Genomic DNA, 22673 nt, shown 5'->3' with positions numbered 1-22673 from the left:
CAAACAAGCTACCAGCAGACATCAGATGCGCCCGTCCCTGAGCACCTTCAGGAAGACCCTCAAGACCTGGCTCTTCAGCTCGATAGATCTGCGGACCCCCCCCCCCTCAGCGCCTTGAGACCCTAACGGGTGAGTAGCGCGCTTACAATTCCCTGATTGATTGATTGATTGATTGATTGATTGGGTTTTAACTAGCTTCCATCCAGTATAGTAAAGTGCAAGAGGAGATGTGGATAAGTGGCTATAGCTACTGATAACCCAGGTTCAAATCGCGCCTCTACCATTGGCTCACCATGGTGGGATTCTGGGCAAATCATTTATTCTCCTTGTGCCTAATGTGTGAAATGCATTTGTGTAACTCTCACTTTATATACAGAATCTTGTAGGTCATTTCCCAGCCCCCGTGTAATGTGCAGCGCTCCATTACTTACTAGCTATGTTTGTGCCATATAAATATCATCCATTACATATATGCCTAGGAGTGTCTACTTTGAAATCCAAAACTAATATTTGAAGGCAGATTTATAAACTCTGACTGCTTTCAGGACAGAACTGGAAAATGTGACAACTGATCTCACTGTCAAGGAAGGCAAAGCAGCCTGCTAAGCCCTACAAACTATCAGAAAGCATGTGAGTAATGGCATCTTGGTCAATGTATACAGCCTGTATGTACAATGGGTTAGGATCTCAGTATGCTTCACCAAGCAAAATCTCCTTTGTATATGTTGAATAGTTTTTGTTCAGTTCAGCAAAGGTATTGAAACATTCATTTATGTTTCCTCCTGCTGCAAAAAGTTAACAATGGAGCATATATGTAGGTTTTTTTCTGGGAAGATTTTCGATATCTGTTGCAGCAATTCTTCCTTTGCCTTCCGTTTGTAAAATTAAGTTTTTTTTTTTTTTGCGGATCACTCTTTGCTGGCTATATTTTGATAGATAAGTAAGTATAAGGAGGAAAAGTATAGGAAAGTAGGAATAAGCGGAGGAAGAGGATAGGACAGATAGGTAGAGAGGTATACCATCCTGACTTAAGAAGGGGAAGCTCTTAATATCCGACATGTCAGTTGTGAGTTCTTCCCCACCTAGGGATGTGGGTACGTCCTTGTGCGTTACAAAACAAGAGCCTTCGGGTCGGTTTCTTATGGAGGCTCTTACGGCTCCAGGGCCTTATCTAAGACTTCCCACAGTCCCCTTGATGATGCTTTCCAGGGAGAGTAATGTAGCGCCAAGCGGTCTGCTCCTCTGAGGTGGATGACCCAGTTGAGCCAGCCTTTGTAGGTAGTTTTGGTGGTGTCCTTCCATTTCGTTAGCACCAGTTTGATGGCAGCTGTCAGGAGTAGGTCCATTAGTTCCCTCTCTCCATCGGAGGAGAGGTCGGTTTGAATAAAAGCCGCGGTAAGCGAGGCAAAGTCTCTAGTAAGTTTGCATCTAAACACACTATCTATGAAGTCAAAAACCCTTCCCCAGAAGACCTTGAGTGTTGGGCATTGTAAGATGAGATGCTCTAGGTCTCCCTTCCCTATGTTGCAGTTCCAGCAGAGGGGATTTTCTCTGAGACCTAGTGTGTGTAAGCGGTCTGGGGTCCAGAATGTTTTGTGGAGTAACCAAAGTTGTGTTTGCGCTAAGACTGGGGTGATCTTGTTTTGGGTGGCCGAGGCCCACAGGGCATTCCACTCATGTTCATTTAGCGGGGGCGGATATGCTTATACCAGTATTCCATTGTTTTGGTGTTGAGCTTGGTAGGTTTAGGACGTTGTATTTTGTATATTTGCGAGACTTGATGACCTATTTTATTAATATTGGCTACACAATAGAAGATTGAGGGTTGGGCGCTGACTAGTTTAGACTTTGATAGGGCTGCTTTTAACCTTAGAAATCTATACAGGTCTAAGTCTAACAATTGGTGTTTTTTTTTCAGGTCGGCGAATGTTATAGGGGCTGTCTCTTTTTCCAGTCGGTGTGGGTGCGATATGCCTTTTGCAATCCATGTGTCATATTTGAGACTTTTCCCCTTGTATTTGATGTTGCTATTCGCCCATAGCGATTCTGATATAGATCCTTTAATGCTGAACTCCATTTTCTTGTCGAGCTTTAGGTTCGCTATTTTAGTGTTTCTAAAGATCGGTTTAGACGTGTGTGTGCATGTGTTTGCTGTTAGTAGGGCTAGTGGGTTCAGGTTGTTCAGAATGGCTTTTTCCACCTGTAGCCAGACCGGTGTGTAATCTGGTGATTGTGCTACCCATTGTATTCCTTGTTTAGCTAGGAAGGCTAGTTGGAAGAGCTTAAAATCAGCTAGGTTCACCCCCCCTTGTTGTTTCGGTAGCCTCAAATTCCTTATACTAATCCAAGCCTTCTTATCGCGCTACAGGACTTTGGTGAACATTTGATCTATTTTCTGGTGGAAGTCGTGTGTTAGGAGCATTGGGAGCATGCCTGATAGGTAGTTTATCAAAGGCGTGATCATCATTTTTAAGGATTAGATTCGTCCCCACCATGTCATGAATTTTGGTGACCAGGTATCTAATTGTTTCTTAACTTTGTCCGGTAGGAGTATCTCGTTATAGCGTAGGGTGTTTATCAGGTCATTGCCCCAAAAAAATTCCTAAGTATTTGATGTGGCCTGTCTGACAGGACAGGCCTGATTCACCTAGCATGTCTCTGGAGCAGTAGATGTTTAGAGGTTTGCATTCTGATTTTTCATTATTCAGCTTGTATCCTGAAAGTTTGGAGTAGTCCGCTATTGTGGACATCAACGCCTTTATTGAGGGCTTTGGCTGTTCTGTCATTATTAAAATGTCATCTTCGTAGGCGGCAAGTTTTACTACGGTCCCGTTAATGTTAACCCCTTTTATGTTGTCATTAAGTTTTATGTCCTGAATGAGGGGTTCGAGAGCCAGGAGGAAAAGTAATGGCAAGAGCGGGCATCCCTGTCTGGTTCCTTGTTGGAGCCTAAATGGGTCAGAGAGTGAACCGTTTACCATCAGCCCGGCTGAGGGTGTTTGGTAGAGGCCCATTGCCATCCTGATATAGGCCTCCCCTAGGTTATAGGAGTACATGCATTGTTCTAAGAAGGCCCAGGATACCTTATCGAAGGCCTTCTCTGCGTCAAGTGCTATGGCTACTGCCGGTTTTGGTCTCCTGGAGACTTGTTCTAGCACATGGCAGAATAGGCATGTGTTGTCGCTAGACATATGGTTACGCATAAAACCGACTTGGGCGTTACTTATTAATTTGGGTAGGACCGTGTTCAACCTTGCCGCTACGACTTTGGCGTAGATTTTACAGTCCACATTGATGAGGGATATGAGTCTATAGTTTTTCGGTAATTGATGGTCCTTCCTTTCTTTTGGGATAACTATTATAGTTGCTTCTGTCATGGATTGTGGGACCTTCCCTGTAGTTGCTGCCTGGTTGAAGACCCTTGTCATGATTGGAGCTAGTTGTGGTAGGAAGGCTTTATAGAAATCCGCAGTGTAGCCGTCTGGGCCTGGGGCATTATTCTTTTTTAAAGACCTAACTGCCATTTAAATCTCTGTGCTGTTAATTTCCTGACCTAATCTAGCTGTGGCTGCGGGATCTAGTTTTGGGAGACTCGGTCTGTCTAGATATCTTGTGCATTCTTCTTTGTTGAGTATCTGGTCTGATTTGTACAGTTCTGAGTAGAAGTCTTAGAATATCCTGAGGATTTCTTTGTGTCTTGTGTGTGTTTTGTTGTTTGAGTCCATGATTGTTGAGATCGCTACCTGGTTATGTTTGTGTTTAAGGTATGATGCTAATAGTTTGCCTGCTATGTTGGATTCGCAAAGGTTAAGTGCTTTGCATTTGCTGAACCACAGTCCAGCTCTTTCGCTTATGATTTTATGGAACTCATATTTGTGTTGTGTTAGGGAGTTTAGGAGTGCGTTTTCGTTCCTGGCTTTTATGTGTTCAAGTTCTAACCTTTTTGTCTCCTCCTCAAGTTGGTCTATCCTTAGGTTTGACTTTTTGTTTATTCTTGCCTTAATACTGATTATTTTACCTCTGATTGCTGCTTTTGGGGCCTCCCATATTGTATTCATACTGGTCTCTGGGGCATCATTGTGGAATAGATATTCCTCTATGGCTTCCTCGATTTCTTTTCTATTGCTTGGGTCTGAAATGGTAACGTTCCTGAAGCGCCATCTTCTAGGGAGTGCTTCATTGTGACAGCCACTTAGTTTTAGGATGATGGCTGAGTGGTCGGAGACTAGCCTTGGTGCGATTGCGGAGTCTTCAATCAAGTGTGTGTGTCCCCCTGAAATGAGAATATAGTCTATCCTTGTGTATGATTTATGAGGATTGGAATAGAAGGTATAGTCTCTAGTGTCAGGGTGTTGTAGTCTCCATGCATCTTTGAGGCTAAATTTGGCGCTAATGTTCAGAAGTGTTGTGTGAGAGTTAGTGGTCTGGTAGTGGCAGACGGACTGTCTGTCTATTGCGTGATCTAGTGGGATGTTGAAATCGCCTGCTACTATCATGAGTTCATCTTGTGGGACTTTGTCTAATGTGTCAGAGACTTCGTTCCAGAATGTAGGGTCATCTGTGTTGGGACCATATATGTTCACCACATGGAACCTTTCTTCCCCTCTAGAGAGGTTTGTTATGAGAAGTCTGCCCTCCTTATCATGTTTATGGGCGTCTATCGTGATCTTTGACCTCCTGGATACTAGGGTCATGACCCCCCTCTTTTTTTGTCTGCTGGGGAAGTCGCTAGCTGCGCTATCCAGTTTGCCCTGAGTAGTTTGGCATCATCCTCGTCTAGTTTTGTTTCTTGTAGTAGTATTATGTCGCTATTTGTCTTTGCTAGGTAGTCCACTATCTTCCTTCATTTGATGGGGTGATTTAAGCCCTTGACATTGAGATATGTTATCTTGAGGTCTGCGGCTAGAGTGAGGGTTTTGTTATTAGTCATTTGGTGTATTGTGATGCGCCTGCTCAATGTGCCCAACACTCAGGGTCCTGCACTGCTTCTTGTCCCCTATGTCCTTGTATTGCCTCCTTTTGTTGTGGTTCGGATCCCCTGCACTAGTAAATCGACATATGCATTGGTATACAGAGTGTGGAAACAAGAAAAGGATAGAAAATAAAGAGGTTAGATATCTGCGATACATTGGTGTGTCTCCCTCCCCCCCTGAACCTCCCTCCCTCCCGCCTCTCCCTCCCCCCTTCTTTACTAGAATGTGGAAGGTGCGACGGCAGGATCGCCATTCCGCCTCCCGGAGCGTGTTGTCTTGTACAGTCAGTTTGTAAACTCCAGTTTCTTTTATACCTCAGGTCTGGTCTTGGTGCCCCTGGTGTTACGTATGAGATAACTAAAAGCAAAAGCATACGTTGTAGTCCCTGAGATCTCCTTTTATCTGCTTCGGTCTTCCCCTCCACATTAGTGTCCGGCGTCCATCCAAATCAGTGTAATGTACTGTCCGCATTAGTATTCCGGCGTGTTGGGTGATTGGTAGTGTCGCCCGTGGGTGTGAGGTAGTTGTTGCTGGTTTTGCCGGTCGAGACTTGTTCCTAGTGTGGACATCGTTCTCTGTGAGGTAGGGATATTGTATAGGCCTTGGCGTTCCCTTGAACCAAGTCTTTGATTCACGCGGCCGCCCCTTCATTGTTGGGATCTGGCAAGGGACCTCTTTTCGCTGAGCCTTGGATCGCGGTGTCCATGGTTTGGGGTTCTGGTCCGTCTAGGTAGCGGTTCAGGTCTTGAGGGTCTGTGAAGAAGTGGTTTCTCCCATTGTCTATTATCTTGAACTTTGCCGGAGCAGCAAACGAGAATTGGATGTTTCTATTTTTGAGTCTCTGGCATAGGGCTAGAAAGCCTTTCCTGGTGTCCACCGTGGGTTTTGAGTAGTCCTGAGTTAGGATGATCTTGTGACCTTTCCAGTTGATCTGGTTATTTCTGCGTGCAAAATTAAAAATGTCTTCGGTGTGTTGCGATCTCAAGGGTTTGCATATGATAGAACGAGCATATTGGGATGCCGATGACCTGAGGGCAGGGACCCTGTACGCCTTGTCCAGTTCGAATTGTCGGGTGAACTTTAGATTGGTGAGCATGGGGATCAGGTCTTCTAGGAATGTGGAGCAGGACCCCGCCGCATCTTCTGCTCCTTCTGGGATCCCGAGTATTCGTATGTTCCCCCTGCGGTTCCTGTCTTCCATCTCCGCCGTTTGCTTTTGGAGGAACCCTGTTACCTCTGTTAGCGCTTTCACCTCCTTTCTCATATTTTGGAATGAGTCTTCTGTGTCGCGGATCTGCTGCTCCGCTGCTGCGAGTCTGATGTTCACTGAATTTAAGTCGTGTCTTACTGACGCAATATCTAGTTGGATTGTGTCTGTGATAAGTTTTGTGGATTTCGCCAGGTCAAGGACCTCTGCCAGTTTCTTAAGTATCATTTCCAGGGTGCTATTTATATCAGGTTTTTGTTTGATCGGCGAGTCCATTGTCAATGGCTCTCCTTTGCTCTTCTTCATTTGTTGTTGCTGCAGCCTCATTTCTCTGTCCGCCATGTTCCTTGTCGTTCTTTGCTTGATTTTATCTTCTCTGCTTTCTTGGTGCCTCCCCCCCGTGTGCAGTTTGTTTGATTTCTTTTGTCTCTGTCGAACCCCCATTCCTTCTTGTCTCCGTTTTGCTTGAGCCCTCCGCGGGGCCTGAGTTATGTTTAAGCCTGGGCAAAGCACTACGCTACGCTCGCGTAGTTTGCGAAGTTCACGCTACTTCGCACTACGCGAACTGCACGTAGCACAGTGCGAACACGCGTAGCGTAGTGTTGCGTAGTGCTGCGGTCATTTTTTGCTTGCTCGCGGTCCTCAACGTCAAGTTGGCGACCGCGAGCAAGCAAAATGACATCCCGGCGAGACTTTTTCCTTGTTCGCGATCAGAAACATCAAGTTGGCGATCGCGAGCATGGAAAATAAACCTCCCGGCGAGATTCCCAACGCGAGGAGGTCAGGTTTCTCATTGCGAGTGGTCGCGTATGCTCGCGACCGCTCGCGATGAGAAACTACAAGTTCGCGTTGAGAAAGCTGCCGCTCGAATAAAAATCTACTCGAGCAGCAGAAAACTACAGCTCGCACTGTGCAAGATGCCATTTTCAATGATTGCACAGTGCCGGTTGCTTGTCCGCACTGTGCAATCATTGAAAACGACATCTGGCACAGTGCGAACAAGGTACTACGCAGTTCGCGAAGTGCTACGCGTAGCTCGCGTAGTGCGAAGTGCACTTTGCGTAGCTTCGCGAAGTGCTACTTCGCGAACTACGCCCAGGGTTAGTTATGTTCTGTGGCTTATTTGGGTTATTCCTTTTGTTGCCTGTGACTTTAGGGCCTACTCACTTCTTAGCTTGTTGTGTCGTCTGTTTGCTATGAGCCACTCTGTCTTCTCAGTCTTGTTTAGTAATACTCGCCCGTGGTGGCAGCCTGTGCTCTCTAGTAGTCGAATGCTGTCTGGTTGCTACTTCCTGGTGTGGGTGGAGGGTATTTCCCACTGTTGGTCTCTCCTTGCGTTGTTTTCAGTTATTTAGTGTATTGCCCCCCTTTCATGCGGGGTTTGCCCTTATTTGTCCCTTCTTTTTAATCTTCTTCAAAAACCCGCCTGTTGCTTTTTTGTGTGCAGCGCGTGTTCCTAGATGTTGTTTAGGTTCCATCTCAGGTGATCTGGGTTGTGGCGTGTTGCGCGCTTGCAGCGTCTCTGTGACCTTTCCTCTCCCCTCTCTTCCGCGTTCTTTTTGGTGAAATTTTTTGGTTCCCGGGTCTAGGGACCCCCCGCTTTTCGTCCCCCTCTCGTGTGTTTTGCAGGGTTAGGGTGTAAGCCTTTGGGGCGCTTGAGGGGTCAGTGCTGCTGTGCAGCGGGAACCCTTGGCAGGCTGGGCTGATTGATGTGAGCGCTTTTATGAGATGTGAGCTTTTCGGGAGATGACGAAGGGGTGCGCTCACTCTTGTAGGTTTGGCGATCCACAGTCCCCGCCAGACTTACTTTCACCTCCTTGGGTGCCATTTTGTGTCCCCTCATTCGCTCTTAGCCCTGCCTTTCCTTCGATCTTTTATTAATATTTTAAGCTCGTTCTTGGGCGCTTTTATCGATGCAACGGAGGGTGCCGGGATGTTGGGTTGGTCTTTAGTCGGCGAGTTTTTTGGAGGGAAGCGGTGAAGCGCTGGGAGAGCTGGGAATGCCCCCCGTTGTCCGGTGCTCGCTTTACCCTCAGCGGTTTCGGTTTTCGCAAAGTGCAGGTCTGGTTTTGTGGGGGTCTCGTTCGATTGCGGCAAGTTAGTCTTGGGACCGCAGTACCCCCCTCCGCCTCTGGGCGCTCTCTGGATTTGCGTTCACGCTGTGACACTGTATTGAGACCCCCAGCCGGTGCTCACCTCTAGCGTTGTTACTGTTCGGTGCTTCCGTTTTTTCCCTTGTCTCGTCCTCCCTTGGTGGCGCTGTCCTCGTTGAGCGTGTGGTTGGTCTTGTGTTGTGCCTTTCGCCCCCTTCGTCTATCGAGCTGGTCTGTTCATTTTAGTTTCTCCTATTTGGGCGCCATCTTGCCTCTCGCAACTCTCGGGCTGACTCGTTTTTCCCTAGGTTTTACTCCCTTTTCTGGGCCTTCTGTGTTGTGCGGGTCGGCAGTATTCCGTGTCGCAGATGTAATGAAATATATATTGGCAGTTTATCTTCAACTTACAGTATTGGATCATCACTAAAACGTGTGTACAATGGAAACTGTCAGATCTCTTTCCAAGTTTTCGCTTAGGACACTGTGGAAGCTTTTTCCAGTTTCATTCTATATGCTGGTATTGCTTGATTTGCATCCTTCTCTGCTGTACAGCACGAAATAGCAATATTAATAATATGTTACTCATACAGCTCTTTCACCCATAGCGCTTTATGTATAATATTTGTGTTCAAGCAATTATTATCATCCAATTGAAATTGGTGCTCGTTTCACTGACCTCGGAAGGATGAATGGCTGAGTCAGTGTTGCTGCCAATCGAACCTGCCAATCACACACTATCATCAACAGAACAACACAAGTAAATACGATTGTACACGGAAAGCTTTACTTACCTGCAACAATACTTTTGAAGCTTAAGGATATTCCAGATTGACACACTGTGCGGCACCCTGCCATGCAATCCCACAAAAAGACATCCGATTTGCATATCTGAAGTTTTGGGGTTTTCACTAAGGGTGGGCGGAATTTGCGAAAGTGACTTTCGCAAATTATCGCAAAATTGTGCAAAATCTCCGCGAGCATGCAAAACGTTTGCGAAGATTGTTTTTCCCGCCCGTTCGTGATGTGTTTTTGCGTGCTTGCAGGGAAATATATCTCCAACTTGTGCATGCGGTCGCTAATGGGCGCGGCCATCTTGCTCGCGATGCTTATTTCCTGTTCGCGATCGCAATGACGTCTTCGTGATCGCAAACTCTCGCGGGATAGCGCGACCGGCTACCAACAATCCAACATCTTGTGGCGAGCACGAACGGACAGGAAAACTCATCGGCGAATGCAGGGACCCGGTAAGTCACGATCGCGGGCGCGAGAATGCAGTTTTAAAGCGCAAACAAGAGAAATACTTCCGTTTCGCGGCAGGTTGCGAAAGTTTTGACATTTTCGCGCTCTCCGCAGAACGTGAAAATGTCAAAATATCGCAAATTCCGATAGCAGAACGAAATTTACCACCCAGGCCTAGTTTTCACCACAGGCAGAGTAAGTGTGACTCACATCGCGCGGTCGACCAGTGCACCACAATGCCTTGAGGTTGAGATGCCAGATGTCTTTTATCGCTGCCATTGGGTGTGGCTGTTAAATTATATATATAATTAAATGAGACATCTACAATCAGACACAGGGCAAAGACTAAGAAGCCAGTATGGTGGGCTTTGTGTTCACTGTGAAATGCACTCTCGGTTAAAGACAAATAATTTTTTTGTTTGATAGCGATTCTTTAGGGCACTCCTTTTAAAGACCAATGTTGTGGGGAGGTTGTGCGTTTAACACAGAAGCAGTAGAACAGTGTTTTTCTGGATAACTGTGCCAAAAATATTTTCTAACTTTACCGATGCCAGTTGTTTTGAAAGACTGTCTGATCACGTGTAGCACAAAAGCCGAGACAAAACTGAAGACTAAATGGAGTGCCAGGCGCCGCACACACCAGGCCGTGCTCATTATTAAAGTGCTAAAAAAAAAAAAAGAAAGTGCGCGGTGTCCCTGAAGCAGGCGTCGTGCTCAGTATTAAAGTTTTAAAAATAAAATTTAAACTGAGCACGGTATCCCTAAAGCGGGCGCTCAGCATGCAAATACAACAAAAAAAAGCAGTTGCCAAGTAAAAAGTCTAATCCTTATGGGAGGTAACAAATGGAAACAATGTGTTACCCAGGCGGGTATTAAAAGCCTAATAATGAATCGGAAGCCAACGTTTACGAAAGACAATGACACAAGCCAATTAAAAATATGGGCAGAGAGTGGGCAGGGCTTCCACTGCATACTCTATTACAGCATGCCTCGAAGAGCGAGAAGCGCATACGCGCTGCCACTAGGATCGACCTAAAAAACGATTAGATACGCCCCAAGTCAAGCAAGTGGATGAAGAGTGCCAAATGAAAGCAGCTTGCTCTGCCTCTTGTAATGGGTCAATCACCACACTAAAATGTCATTCATGAACACACTCAAGTATATCAGTTCTGGACCAAAGGGACATTTGTCAGTCATTAGTCATCTACATTATAAGTCAGTGCAATAGGCAACATGGAAATAATTCTTATACATTTTTTCTGGTTCTCTTTGCAGAACATAAATGGCATATTGGCTTCAGACACGCCGTTCACTCCCAATGCCAGGGTGATTGTGTTTATTCAACACACATTAACCTCTCATTAAGCAGACACACTGTCACACCTTAAACATTGGCTGCCCAGCCATATCTTTACGGAAAGCCTGCGTTTAACAAGAAATGTAACACCCCCCCAACCCTGCCTATCCTCTGCATTTGGCAGTTTACATATGGAAAACTAATGAAAACACACAAAATAAGCAAGATAATATACATTTAGGATGCATTTACAAAGGTATTTTGAGGTTGCAAGGCCTTCAAGGAGGGACGTGAAATGGGTGTCCCTCTCCTATTTAGGATTCACAATGGAGTGTATCAACGGCTTTAACATTTATTTTTAACCAACAGGCTTCCCGTCAGCTCTTTGCGTACCCTTCCAGCTCATAGCGCCGAGACACCTACGGGTATTTGTGCGCTCTATAAGTTGTTAAAATAAAATAAATAAATATTCAGCAGTTATCGAAATCAGCATTAATGTGATATCTAGTTTGCAAAGAGGACAATGTCTCCTTGGGATGGATTCCGCTTTGGCAATCGTGTCAACAGCCTCAGACCAAGCGGTCTTTTGGTTTCCCAAAGTATTTCCAAATGAGAAACATTTTTTGTTTAAAACAGTTGCACCTGTTACTTTAGTGGAATTAGCCTGCTTTTTAAAAAACATGTTGCAAATTCAGGGACCGAGGTCTACTATCCCTTGCAAACCGCCATGCCTGCCTTCACAGCCAATCACAAGGGTCGCTAATTGTGACATACCTATCAATATTCATAAGCCACACCATTTTGAGAACACCTGCAAACAAACAATTTGTAATCAGTGGCGTAGCAAGGGGGTTTTGAGGGTGGCAGCCTCCCCCCCTGCACTTACCTTCCATCTCCGGGCGGCAATCGCCCCCCGCTCTTCAATCGGCCACAAGGGGCAGCAAATGCAAAAAACCCGCCAGCAACCCTCCCGCTTGATGGGGCCGCAGCGGGGCAGCAAACACTGCGACCGCCACGGGCGGCCTAAGTGAGTGCTACTCCACCGTTTGTAATGCATCCTTTTGACTAATAGGTCACAATACAAATTGCATTTCCATTGGGATGGGGCCAGATGTACGAAGCTTTTCCCAGCTAACAAATGGCCCAATTCGCAGAATCAGGCTATATGCGCCCTGTAAAAAGCATTTTTACATGTACAAATCCCTATTTGCGGTTCAGTAAGCTACTACCGAATCGCGAATTGGGTTTCCGAGTCATTATTAGGAAGGGCCGTGCCAAGGCCGTCCCAAGTCGTACTGGTATGTAGGAATATTTTGTGACCAGGAATGCGGTTGCAAAATATTCCCTGCTGGTGGTAACCCATTCGTAAATGGTAAGGGGTCCCCAGGAGTGCCCTCCCCCTTTGTGAATGTGGGCACCAACATTTTTAAGGGTAGGCAGTGGTCCCACGGACTACTGCCTACTCTTAAAAAATTAAAAGGAAACTTTTCATTTTTCATTTTTAAATGCACTCTGTTTTCCTTTAAGGTAAACGGGATGCATTTCAAAATACAAAACTGCTGTGTTTAAAAAGCACTCACAGACATGGTGGTTTACTGTCCCCCCAACAAGGCACCATCCTTGTGAGTGCCAGCCATTCCCAATGAGGCGCAAACTATAACCTGCCTCATGAGTATTAAGCACACTGTTGTACATAGTTGTTTGCGATTTTCTGAGAGCGAATCATAAAAATTCACTATTAGGAATTCACAAACGAGACAGGCGTGGCTGTCACAGGTAAGAGCGTTCGGGCGGGGGCAGGGCAGGGTGGGAGGAGGAAGTCTACAGATGATGGGATAGGTAAACCTAAATAAAAAATAAATAAAACCACTTACCTTGCGCTGGCCGCATCGCAGACTTGGTGAGCACAAGGTAAGTGGTTTTAATATTTTTTTCATTTAATTTTACCTATCCCATTGTCTGTCAACTAACCCCACCTTGCCCACCACTCCACAGCTCTTACCTGTGCAAGCCACACCTGAAAACGGAAGCCTATGTACATCTGGCCATTGGTGTGCAAATTGCACATCCCTACTTTGCAAGCTGGATTCATACATGAAGCCCTTGTGCTATAATATATTCACATTTTTTGCTCTATTTAGTTTACAGTTTCCTATATGATAAACTTCATTTTTATCATATGCTCTGCTGCACTAGAGGCTTTACGTGTGTTATACATAGAAAGTTCTACAACTGGACTCAACTCTGAAACCAAGAGAGATGTAGACTGAATTGTTAGAGATGGGTGGTAGTGGCAAAACACTTGCCCTGTACAAATGGCTTTTCTTAGAATGCAAGATAAGGCCACTACATTTGTAAAGGGGATGTCGCTCAGCATGCAGCCAGGCTATAGTGAGAGGTGGGTTTCCTATCGCAGGTGTTGTATTGCTTCATGAATGTCTGCTTGGATGGTATACTGACCTGCTCAGATTGAAGCTCCTGCTGCATGCAAACCTCTCAGGCACAATGCTTATCAGGGGAAATCTGTAGAGGAAATGAAGATCAGAAGAGTGGGACCTGGATGTTTCCTAATTCAACCCCATCTTTTCTTCAAAAAACTCACCTTTGGCCCATTACTGCTCAAGTCAATGACTTGATAGCCAGTATCAAATTCCTATAAAATATTTCCCAGTACACCCTTGTTGCTTCCAGCTGTATAATTAGCTAGGTGGTAAAGTTCAAGCCTTTGTTATTGTAGACCAGATGTACCAAGCATTTTAGCGGTTGGAAGCCTTCTGATTCAGTGTTTGCAACTGTTACAATGCTTTTTTGAATGTACGAAAGTCATTTTAGGAGTGGGTAAACTTTAACCCATTCTTAAAATGGCTTTGCAAATGGATACCAATTTGCAATTTGAAAGGAGCTTGTTTTAGACATACCTTTGAAATTGTCACTCGGTACGTGATGTCTCATTCATTGTTTTGTGACCGAAATCCGGTTGCAAAACTTTGAAAAAACACTGATTTCTGAGCTGGGGTGGTAATGCATCAGCAGAAGGGATTGGTCGCTCTCTTTTTGTTTTGGAATTGCAGTAGCAAACTTTAAAAAAGGAAAAGATTTTTTTTAAATAAAGCTAGTTTCCTTTAAAGAAAATTGCCTGCATTTAAAATAAAAGTTTCTTTTATTGGGAGTCTGTCACAGAAATGGTGGTCTGTTGACTCCAGCAGGCCACCATCCCTGTTGGGCCTCCAATTGAAGTGATTTGCAATTTGCAAGCTACCTCATGTTTATTAATTAGGTAGGCCAGTCTGTTACTTCTCCAAATCCTTTTTGAATGAACTGACCTATTTGTAAAATACTGCTTACAAAGTGTGACCAATATCAGTGACCAGAAAGTATGTTCACCTAGTCCAATGTTTCCATGGCAAATGGCAAAATCAGCATCAGAAGAAGGTAGAACAATGTCTGGTAAATGCATCAAAAATAATCTGTGCAAAAATTCTTTGCTTCTTTGTATAATTGTAGTTCTTTTTTTCTTTTATAAGGAGTTGCAAATTGACAAATTACTAGATAATTTATGCCTTGATCCAAAAACAGGAGATGTTTGGATGGCATGTCATACCGATATATCGAAAATCTTTCATTATGACCCCAAAAATCCTCCTGGATCTGAGGTTAGTTTGTAAACTATTCATAAATATTATAAAAGTAACATGTTGTGAACTAAACACTGTCACGTTAATGTACAATATATGTTAAGATATGTTATACTATGTTATGTTATCATATGATTTGTATAGTGCACTAATCACCCAAGAGGGTATACAGGTGATTGTGCAAGTGTGTAGGTGTGTGGTTTTCTTATACAAAGAGCCAGGTCTTCAGCTTCTTGCGAAACTCAACAAGTGATGAGGAGGCTCTGATTTGTTTAGGGAGGTCAATCCCTGTCTAGGGTGCGATGTAGGAGAATGAGCAACCTCCAGTTTTGCTTTTGCGGATGCAGGGAGTGTGTGCGGCTGAGAGTGAGGCAGAGCGAACGTGTCTAGTGGGTTGGTAAAAGTGTATGTAGCTGCTCAGGTATTCTGGTCCTGTGGTGTCTATGGCTTTGTATGTGTGCGTGAGAAGTTTGAAATGGCTGCAGTTGTGAATGGGTAGCCAGTGTAGCGTCCTAAGGTGCGGTCTAATGTGGGCGCGGCATGGGAAGTCAAGTAAGAGTCTTCCAGCAGTGTTCTGGATGGTCTGCAGTCAGTGTTGGCGTTGTTTGGAGATTCCAGCGTAGAGAGTTTTGCCAGCCTGCTGGCGATGAGTGCTTGAGCAACAGTCCATCTGGTGCTCTGAGGCAACCATATGAAGATCTTTTGCACCATGCACAGGATGTGGACGCAGGAGATGCACACTGCATTGACTTGAGTCATCATGTTGAGCTTGTCATTCTAGGATGATGCCTAGATTTCTAGCATGGTCTGTGGGTGTGTGTTGGTCCTAGCTCCGACAGCCACCAGGTAGAGCCACATGGGGATGTCTTGTTACCGAGGACCAGTACTTCCATCTTGTTGGAGTTGCGCTTCAGGCAGTTGATTCACATCTAGCCTGCTACCGTGGTCATGCAGTTGGTGAAGTTGGTTCTGATGTTGAATGTCTTGTCTGTTAGGAAGAGGATGAGTTAGGTGTCAATGGTGTAGGAGATGACGGTGATGTCTTGTGATTGGATGATGTTGGTGAGCGGTGCCGTGTATATGTTGAAGAGGGTGGGACTGAGAGCAATCCATGTGGGACTCGAATACCAGTTTTGTGGTCTCTAATGTGAAGGGTGGCAACTTAACCCTTTGGGTTCTTCTAGTGAAGAAGAAACAGACCCATTTGAGAGCAGATCCTTGTATGCCAATCTTGTGGAGTCTACTGATTTGGGGTGTTGTGGGAGACAGTGTCGAAGGCCACGGAGAGGTTGAGCAGGATGAGGGCCGATGTTTCTCCTTCGTCCACGATGATTCAAATGTTGTCGTTGACTGTGATGAGTGCTGTTTCAGTGCTGTGGTGCTTTCTGAATCCTGATTGAGTGTTGTCTAAAAGATGGTGACGTTAGAGGTGGATTGTAACTGCCTGTTGTGCAGACCCCCAGGATATAGCGGCATAGATTAGCAAATACAGTGGCACAAATATGCCAATTTAGCGGCATTTTTGCGGCACTTTATTTTAATCATAATCATTAATGTTCAGCCTTAAATCAATGGAAACTGTTTTAGCAGAGTATTCCGCTTTGAAATAGGCAACCTGGGATATGGAACAGAGGAAGCAGCCCACAGGTGAAGGCTGTTAGCCCTTGGAAATGCAATCCTCCATTTGCTTTAGTATAGGTTCTGAGAAGCCCATCAAAGATGGCCTGGTAGTATCCCATAGGAAATGGCATTCCAGAACCTACCTTAGTGAAATGGAATATTTGCCTAAGATCACACAATTTCAGCATGGAAGCCACGATTTTATCCAGATTTTCTGGTTTCACTCTGTACAAATCAGCAAGTAAGTGGGTATCTATTTGTCTTTCCTTATGTTAAGACTTTGTTTTTAGTTTTAACCTCCTAGTGCATTCTTCTGTAGTTTTTTAAATTATAGCTACAACTTGACCCAAAGGTGTTGAAGCGCTTCACATGCGCACCAGTCACACTACACAATTACAACACAAACACATGCATTGTTTATAGGCATAGGGAGATTAAGTGACTTGCCCAGAATCACAGGATGACGAGCTACAATTTCCAAGTGTATTAAAGCAAATCTAACTCAGCAACTGTTTAAACTGGTTAACATCCTGGAAGATATGCTCTCTGCCCTGTCTGCCACACAGGGAGGTCTAATACCACCTCTGACACAAGTGCTTCCAGCACATCTGCCCCTATTCCTCCTTGTACCTCCATTCCAATCTATGACCTCATTCCGCCACCTGACCCCACTCAAAGCACTCACACTGTCCCAAAGTCCACCCAATGTCTTCTGGTGACCCAATTCCTCCACCTCCTTGAACTATTCCACATCTCCCTAAATTATCCCATACCCCTAAACCTCACCATTTCTATAAACATTCCTACCCAGTAGACCCAGGCTCTGCCCCCATAAAAGGCTTCAAATCCCCAGCCAGGCCCAAAAAGTAGGACTTTCATCTGCTCTAAGTGTATATAATGCCCTAAGAGGGGGGCATTACTACAAAGGTGTGGAGGCAAGCTGAAGTCCTGGAGCCAAAATAAAAGACTGTGATAGGACACTGTTTTCCTTTCCCCTCCCTGGACTTTCTAGTTGGATTTTTTTTTTCTGCCACCTACATATGTACATCCACACAAAACCACCAAAATCTCCGAAGATAATTTTTAATTACACAGTACCTGAGCTGTGAGCACAATGGGAGCGGTGCTTTAGTTGCATATCATTTATAGTCTTGTAGGGCTTACCCCAGAAACATTTCTCCAAACTGATATTCTGCTCCTATAATGTCATGAAGAGAAAAACTATATACAAGATCCAGATTTAGTGCCTGCTTTCATCTCTAATTGCACCGTGCCTTTAGAACAAACTCATAAAACATTTTTTCTCTATGTTTGAACACCTGTCATTCCAAAACCTATGCCACTTCCACGTCCATTTAATCCCCTCTCAGGTCGTCTTCAACCTTCTTTGAAGGTGCAGCCCTTGATTTTTGTTGGTGTTCCTTTCTCTGGAGCGGGTGTAATTCCTTACCACTTCAGAACCAATCTGCGCTGTAACAAAGAATATTATTTTGGTGCCTGATTTGTGGACGTATATACAAGGGTGATGTGTGCATCCTTCACATGCCTTTACACACAGAAGTCTCCGTATCAAGAATAAAGGGCCACCACTTTAAATTACAAATACGTAAACCATTGAAAATTCAATAAACCATACACATGAACATCTCAAGGGGCAATCTAATCTTTATATGAGTATGTTTTGTACAAAAGAAACAAACTTCAGCAAATCAGTGCATTACTTTCAGTGGGATATTTGATAAGTCCCATTTGGGTTACCTGCAAAATGCCTATTTACATGAAGCCTTAATGACCCCTCATAAACCTTTTCCCTGCATCCCAATAATTAAGTGGGCACTTTTGTAAAAATCGCTGAATGTTTACAAAAGTGCCGATTTCGCGGGCACTTTTGTAAAAATCGCTGCTTTTTTACAAAAGTGCCGATTTCGCGGTTTGCCGCAAAATCCTGGAGGGTCTGGTTGTGGGCCTTCTCAATCACTTTGGCTGGGTAGGGGGAGTACGGAAATGGGTCGGAAGTTGCTCAGTTGATTTGGGTCAGCTGTGGGCTTCTTGAGAAGACCGTTGATTTCTGCAAGTTTCCATTCTTCAGGGAAACTGGTGGACGTGATGGTGGTGTTGATGAGGTGGGTTAAGGGTGGTGCTGATTGGTGATGCCCTGGGTTGTAGATGTGGTGGGATAACTGACAGAATATCGGAACCAAATATATTGTGTGGACAGACTCGTGCAATCAAGAAGGTAAGTGCAAATAGCTTTGTATAGATCTACTATTCTTAACTCCACATCTACATCCCTTGACGATTATACATATATCGTTAGGGTACATATTTGTGTACTTATATATAGTAAAACTTTACTTAACTATAAAAGCTTACCTTCACAACATTTTTGTCTTCAATATTCTAGGCATGATATTTTGTCCCACAACAATGCCAACAATATTTATGTTTCAGATTTTCTGTCTAAATACCAATGTGGTGGGAACATGGGTTCGTGATTGAATAGCCTGCTTAATTGCTGCTGTGTCATTTCTGGTGAGGGTTGCCCATTAGGTTAGGTGGTGGGTGGGTTAGCGATGAGTTCTCTTGAGTTGGGTTAGTGTGTGAAGTTGCTATAGATGTTTGCAGTTTTGCAGTGGATGAAGTTGGCAGGTTGTGGCAGAGTTGTTGGAGGCTGTGATGTTGTTGACAGTGGCTGAAGGCGAGGTGAAATCGTTGATGTTAGAGCTTCCTTTAATTTGGTCCACTAGTGTTTTTTTCTTGGTGTCTCTTAGTTGCTGGTGATAGTGTCTGATCCATCCTTGTAAGTTGCTCGGTCAATGTTTTCATGACTCCCTCTCCATTTCCTTTCTAGCTGTTTACAGTGTCGTTTGGTGTTTCAGAGGTCTTCTGTGTTCCAGCTGGCTAGATTGTTTGATCTAATATGCGTGTTGGGTTTGATGGGTGCAAGGGACTCCTCAACATAGAGAGGAAGTTGAAGTGTTCTATAACACTGAAGCCAGTACCGCTGTAACTTGGGGCTACTTGTATGCTGGTGTTGAATGAAATAAGTGTTTTCAGTGGTGTGTGTTTGGTGATCTTGATTTGAAAGTATAACGGGCCTTTGTCATAAAGAGCACTGGGTAGTACGAATTGTACATATTATTCTGACCTCTAATGGCTAGCAGTGTACCTCCTTCGTCTATATATAATTACTATTTTGTTATGCTGTTTATATTTCTTGTGTTGTTGGTGGGATCTTAAAAGTGTTCTCTCTGTTATACAGTTTAGATACCAAAACGTATAAGTTATGGTAAATTAAGAGGAAGTATTGTGCTCTCCTGTTTATGGATGACTTCACATGAGTGCCCATGACATAGTTTCTGCTGCCATCACTTAAATGTATTTCCATTTCATTCACTTCCATCTCAATTATATTCCCAAACAATTGAAACCATGCACCTCCCTGATGATGCGCCATAAGTAAACCTTGCGTTATTAACCGAGGCATTAACAAAGTATTTTAATGTCATCAATTCTACAGGGATTGGCAAGGCTGTCTCCCATGTGCAAAGTGGTTTCCAATTTCAGGTCATATGTTTCTTTCTGATTGTTTGCGCTATAACTTACTTTATGCTTGGTTTCACAGACAATTTAAACAGACTCCTTCAGTGCTTTCATCAAATATTTGTCTGCAAACATACAGTAAATCTATACATATGCTTCAGGTCAGGGCTGGGATATATCCCAAATCAACACCAAGTTAACATTCATCAGTAGTCAAGCCTCCATGCTTTGGAGAGATAGCCCATTACTTCAAACTAAACAGTAAATACAGCTGAGGAGAAATGTTGGCTCTTCTGGACTACTGCTCCATTATCTATTCATTTCCCAAAAAAATTGCATAAACACACGGCAGTTTTTACAGCCTACCAAGATGTGCCTTAAAATCAAGAAAAAGTATCACATCGTACCAGGCCTGAAAGGCATCCATTGGCTCTAAGTAGAGAAAGTGGTTACATTTAGAACTATTAAAACTGTTCACAAGGTCTACGGAAATACGGGCCTGAAGTACCTATATAAACAGTGCTGAACTACCCACCTGCCAAGTATCTTTTTCTTGAATTTCTTTGAGAGGTACCAATGAATACATCATTCCCATAGCCCAATTTCCTACCAATAATGGCTTTATCATTCTCCTCTAATAGAAACCAACACATCTACAATAATTTAAGATGGCTGTTGAGGACAGTGATTGCGTTGTTAATTTGACTATTCATTGAGAAGCGTTAATCTAGAATAAATTCCAGATTTAATACTTTTTTCGTTAATATCAAACTATGATTAGCTCACTTTAAAGTACTTATATGCACATTGACCATTTTTTAGCCAGTGACCAGAGCCGATAGCCAGAAGCTCAGTCTGACTTTCCTTAAATCTAGGCAGATTGAGATATATCCAAGATTATATTTTGGTACCTCCTCATCTGTGTGTGTGCCCTTACCAAGGTCCTTTAAGAGATGTAATACCAGTTGGATATAATCAGCAGAATTCTGAAATTTGACACTTAAATTCACTAGTCATTCATTTAATATCTGGACATTTACATGAAATAAAAGAGATTAATGACCTGATTTACCCCATATCTCATTGTCATCTCTTTTACCATTTTACTGATCAATACATAAAGAACAAAACAAGTCTGAGGTTACTGGTGTTCCCTTCTAGACGTTGCCCCACTTGGCTGTTCAGGATGGACTGTTCCCACAAGGAGCAGGGTCAGTATTGATTTGTATAGGGTAACACAGGGGCCAAACAACAATGGGTTGGAATGGTAGCCCAAATTATTGCTGGTGGTTAGACTATTTGCAAGCATTCCCATCAACCTTTGAGTGTTTTCAATAAACATTTTAGCCTTCCTGTTACACAGAAATTCGTCTAACCATCAATTTAGAGTGGCACCATAAAGTCCTGTATCAAGGTCAGCTTCTCTCTTTCTGAGTCTCCTTTCTGACACTCAGTTCGCACCTAGGTATGCCACGTACTTTCTTTGTCAGTCCCTGACTATGGTTTTCTATCCTTAGTGGTACCGTCAGTGCCTGATCGTGTCATAGTTCCTCCAACTACTTTGGCTTGCCCTTCCTTCAATCATGTCTTTCCAACCTCTTCCAAGAGCATTGCACACACTCAAGTCAAATTCCTTTAACAGGACACCAAAATCAACTGTTATTGGTGCATTTAAACTCTGGGACACCTGTGGTCACAATACATTCTGAACACCAGATGGAACCCTCATCAATAACTGTTTAATACAGTGCCTTGAAAGTGAGTCCTGCCTCTCTGCTCTTCACAAAAAGAAGTGGAAGGTGAGTGGTCCAAGCATACCTGCACTACTTGTCACCAAACTCAGTCAACGTTTTCCAATTATCTACCATCCCATAATAAATGCAAGATGAGGGAGTAATTTTTATGAATCTGTTTGCCTTTTGCAGTGACCTTAACATTTTCTTTCATGTGCTTCTGGTATTTTAACCAAAGTACCAGGATCGTTACGAAGGTGTTTCCAGCATATGCAGTGCTTATCCTCCAAACATGCAGTCCATTCTGACTAGATATAGTGTTTCCATCATATGAACAGATTTCTGTCTATTTTATGATATTTTGTAGAAATGCTTTGTAAGTCTCTCATTGCTTCTTATTGCCAATGGCTAATGGCTAAGACTGACATCATGTCACCTGCAGACCCGGCCGATTCATAAATGTAACACACTGAGTAGGTATTATTGCTCCGGTTGGAGATTTATAAGATATCTTTTTCTCTGGTTTTAATAAAGATAAATGGTGCCTCTTTAGGTGTGCAGTAATGGAAGTGCTTCTATTGCCACAGAATGTCTTTCGCTAGATAGCTGTTATTAACTCTTACCCAACTATGCCTACTCATTACTGTGCTTCGCAGCGATTGAATTGTCCTTTCCTCTCTTGTCTCATGGAAAGACCACTGCTCCTTCTAGGAACAGCTGAAATTGGAATACTTGCAATTATGACTCAAATTTATGAAAGGTCCAAACCTTCCATGATCCACCAGCACCATATCCACAGATTTAGTTTGTAGGAGAGGGAGATAAGATTACATTTGAAAACAAACCTGCATCGCAGATGTCAAGTTCACAAGTGTAGGCAGCCGCGGTCCGTGCAGGTAACGTGTGGGGCGGTGGGGCCAAGTAAGGGGGGATTTTGAGGGACGATGCAGAGGGAAAATTAAATTAATAATTAATTTTCCCTCTGCATCGTCACTCGAAATCCCCCTTTACACCGCCCCACCGCCCTACCGCTGCTACCTACACGGACCGCGGCTGGGTTTAGGTAGACACTCTGATTTTGTAATCTTTGACAATAACTACTGTGGCAAACATTTGATTAAACAGTCTTTGTCCTCTTGTATTTGAGAAAATAAAAAGTAGGGGTGTGCAGAAACCGGAATTGGCATGAATTGGGGACTCTGCATTACTCATGTAATGCGGCGATCCAGAAAAATTCCAACAATCTGCGCATAGCAGGATTTTTTCCTGCAAGGTGTAGAAATGCAAGTGAGATTTGGTGTCCCATTGTGCCATTTTCGAACACTGGAAGTTG

The 22673-nt window shown here is 43.9% G+C and overlaps 1 protein-coding gene across 1 annotated transcript in view; it reads left to right on the top strand.

Annotated features, from left to right (window-relative positions):
* LOC146789242 (serum paraoxonase/arylesterase 2-like) overlaps positions 1 to 22673 on the top strand; it is a 156278-nt gene that overhangs the window by 108997 nt on the left and 24608 nt on the right. Inside the window, exon 8 of the mRNA XM_085630861.1 lies at positions 14334 to 14462. Within this exon, the coding sequence (XP_085486987.1) occupies positions 14334 to 14462 (129 nt within the window). The remainder of the gene's footprint in view (positions 1 to 14333; positions 14463 to 22673) is intronic.

Source organism: Triturus cristatus, chromosome 10 (genome assembly GCF_964204655.1).
Source record: "Triturus cristatus chromosome 10, aTriCri1.1, whole genome shotgun sequence".
Taxonomy (NCBI): domain Eukaryota; kingdom Metazoa; phylum Chordata; class Amphibia; order Caudata; family Salamandridae; genus Triturus; species Triturus cristatus.
This window is presented reverse-complemented; position numbering and strand designations above follow the sequence as displayed.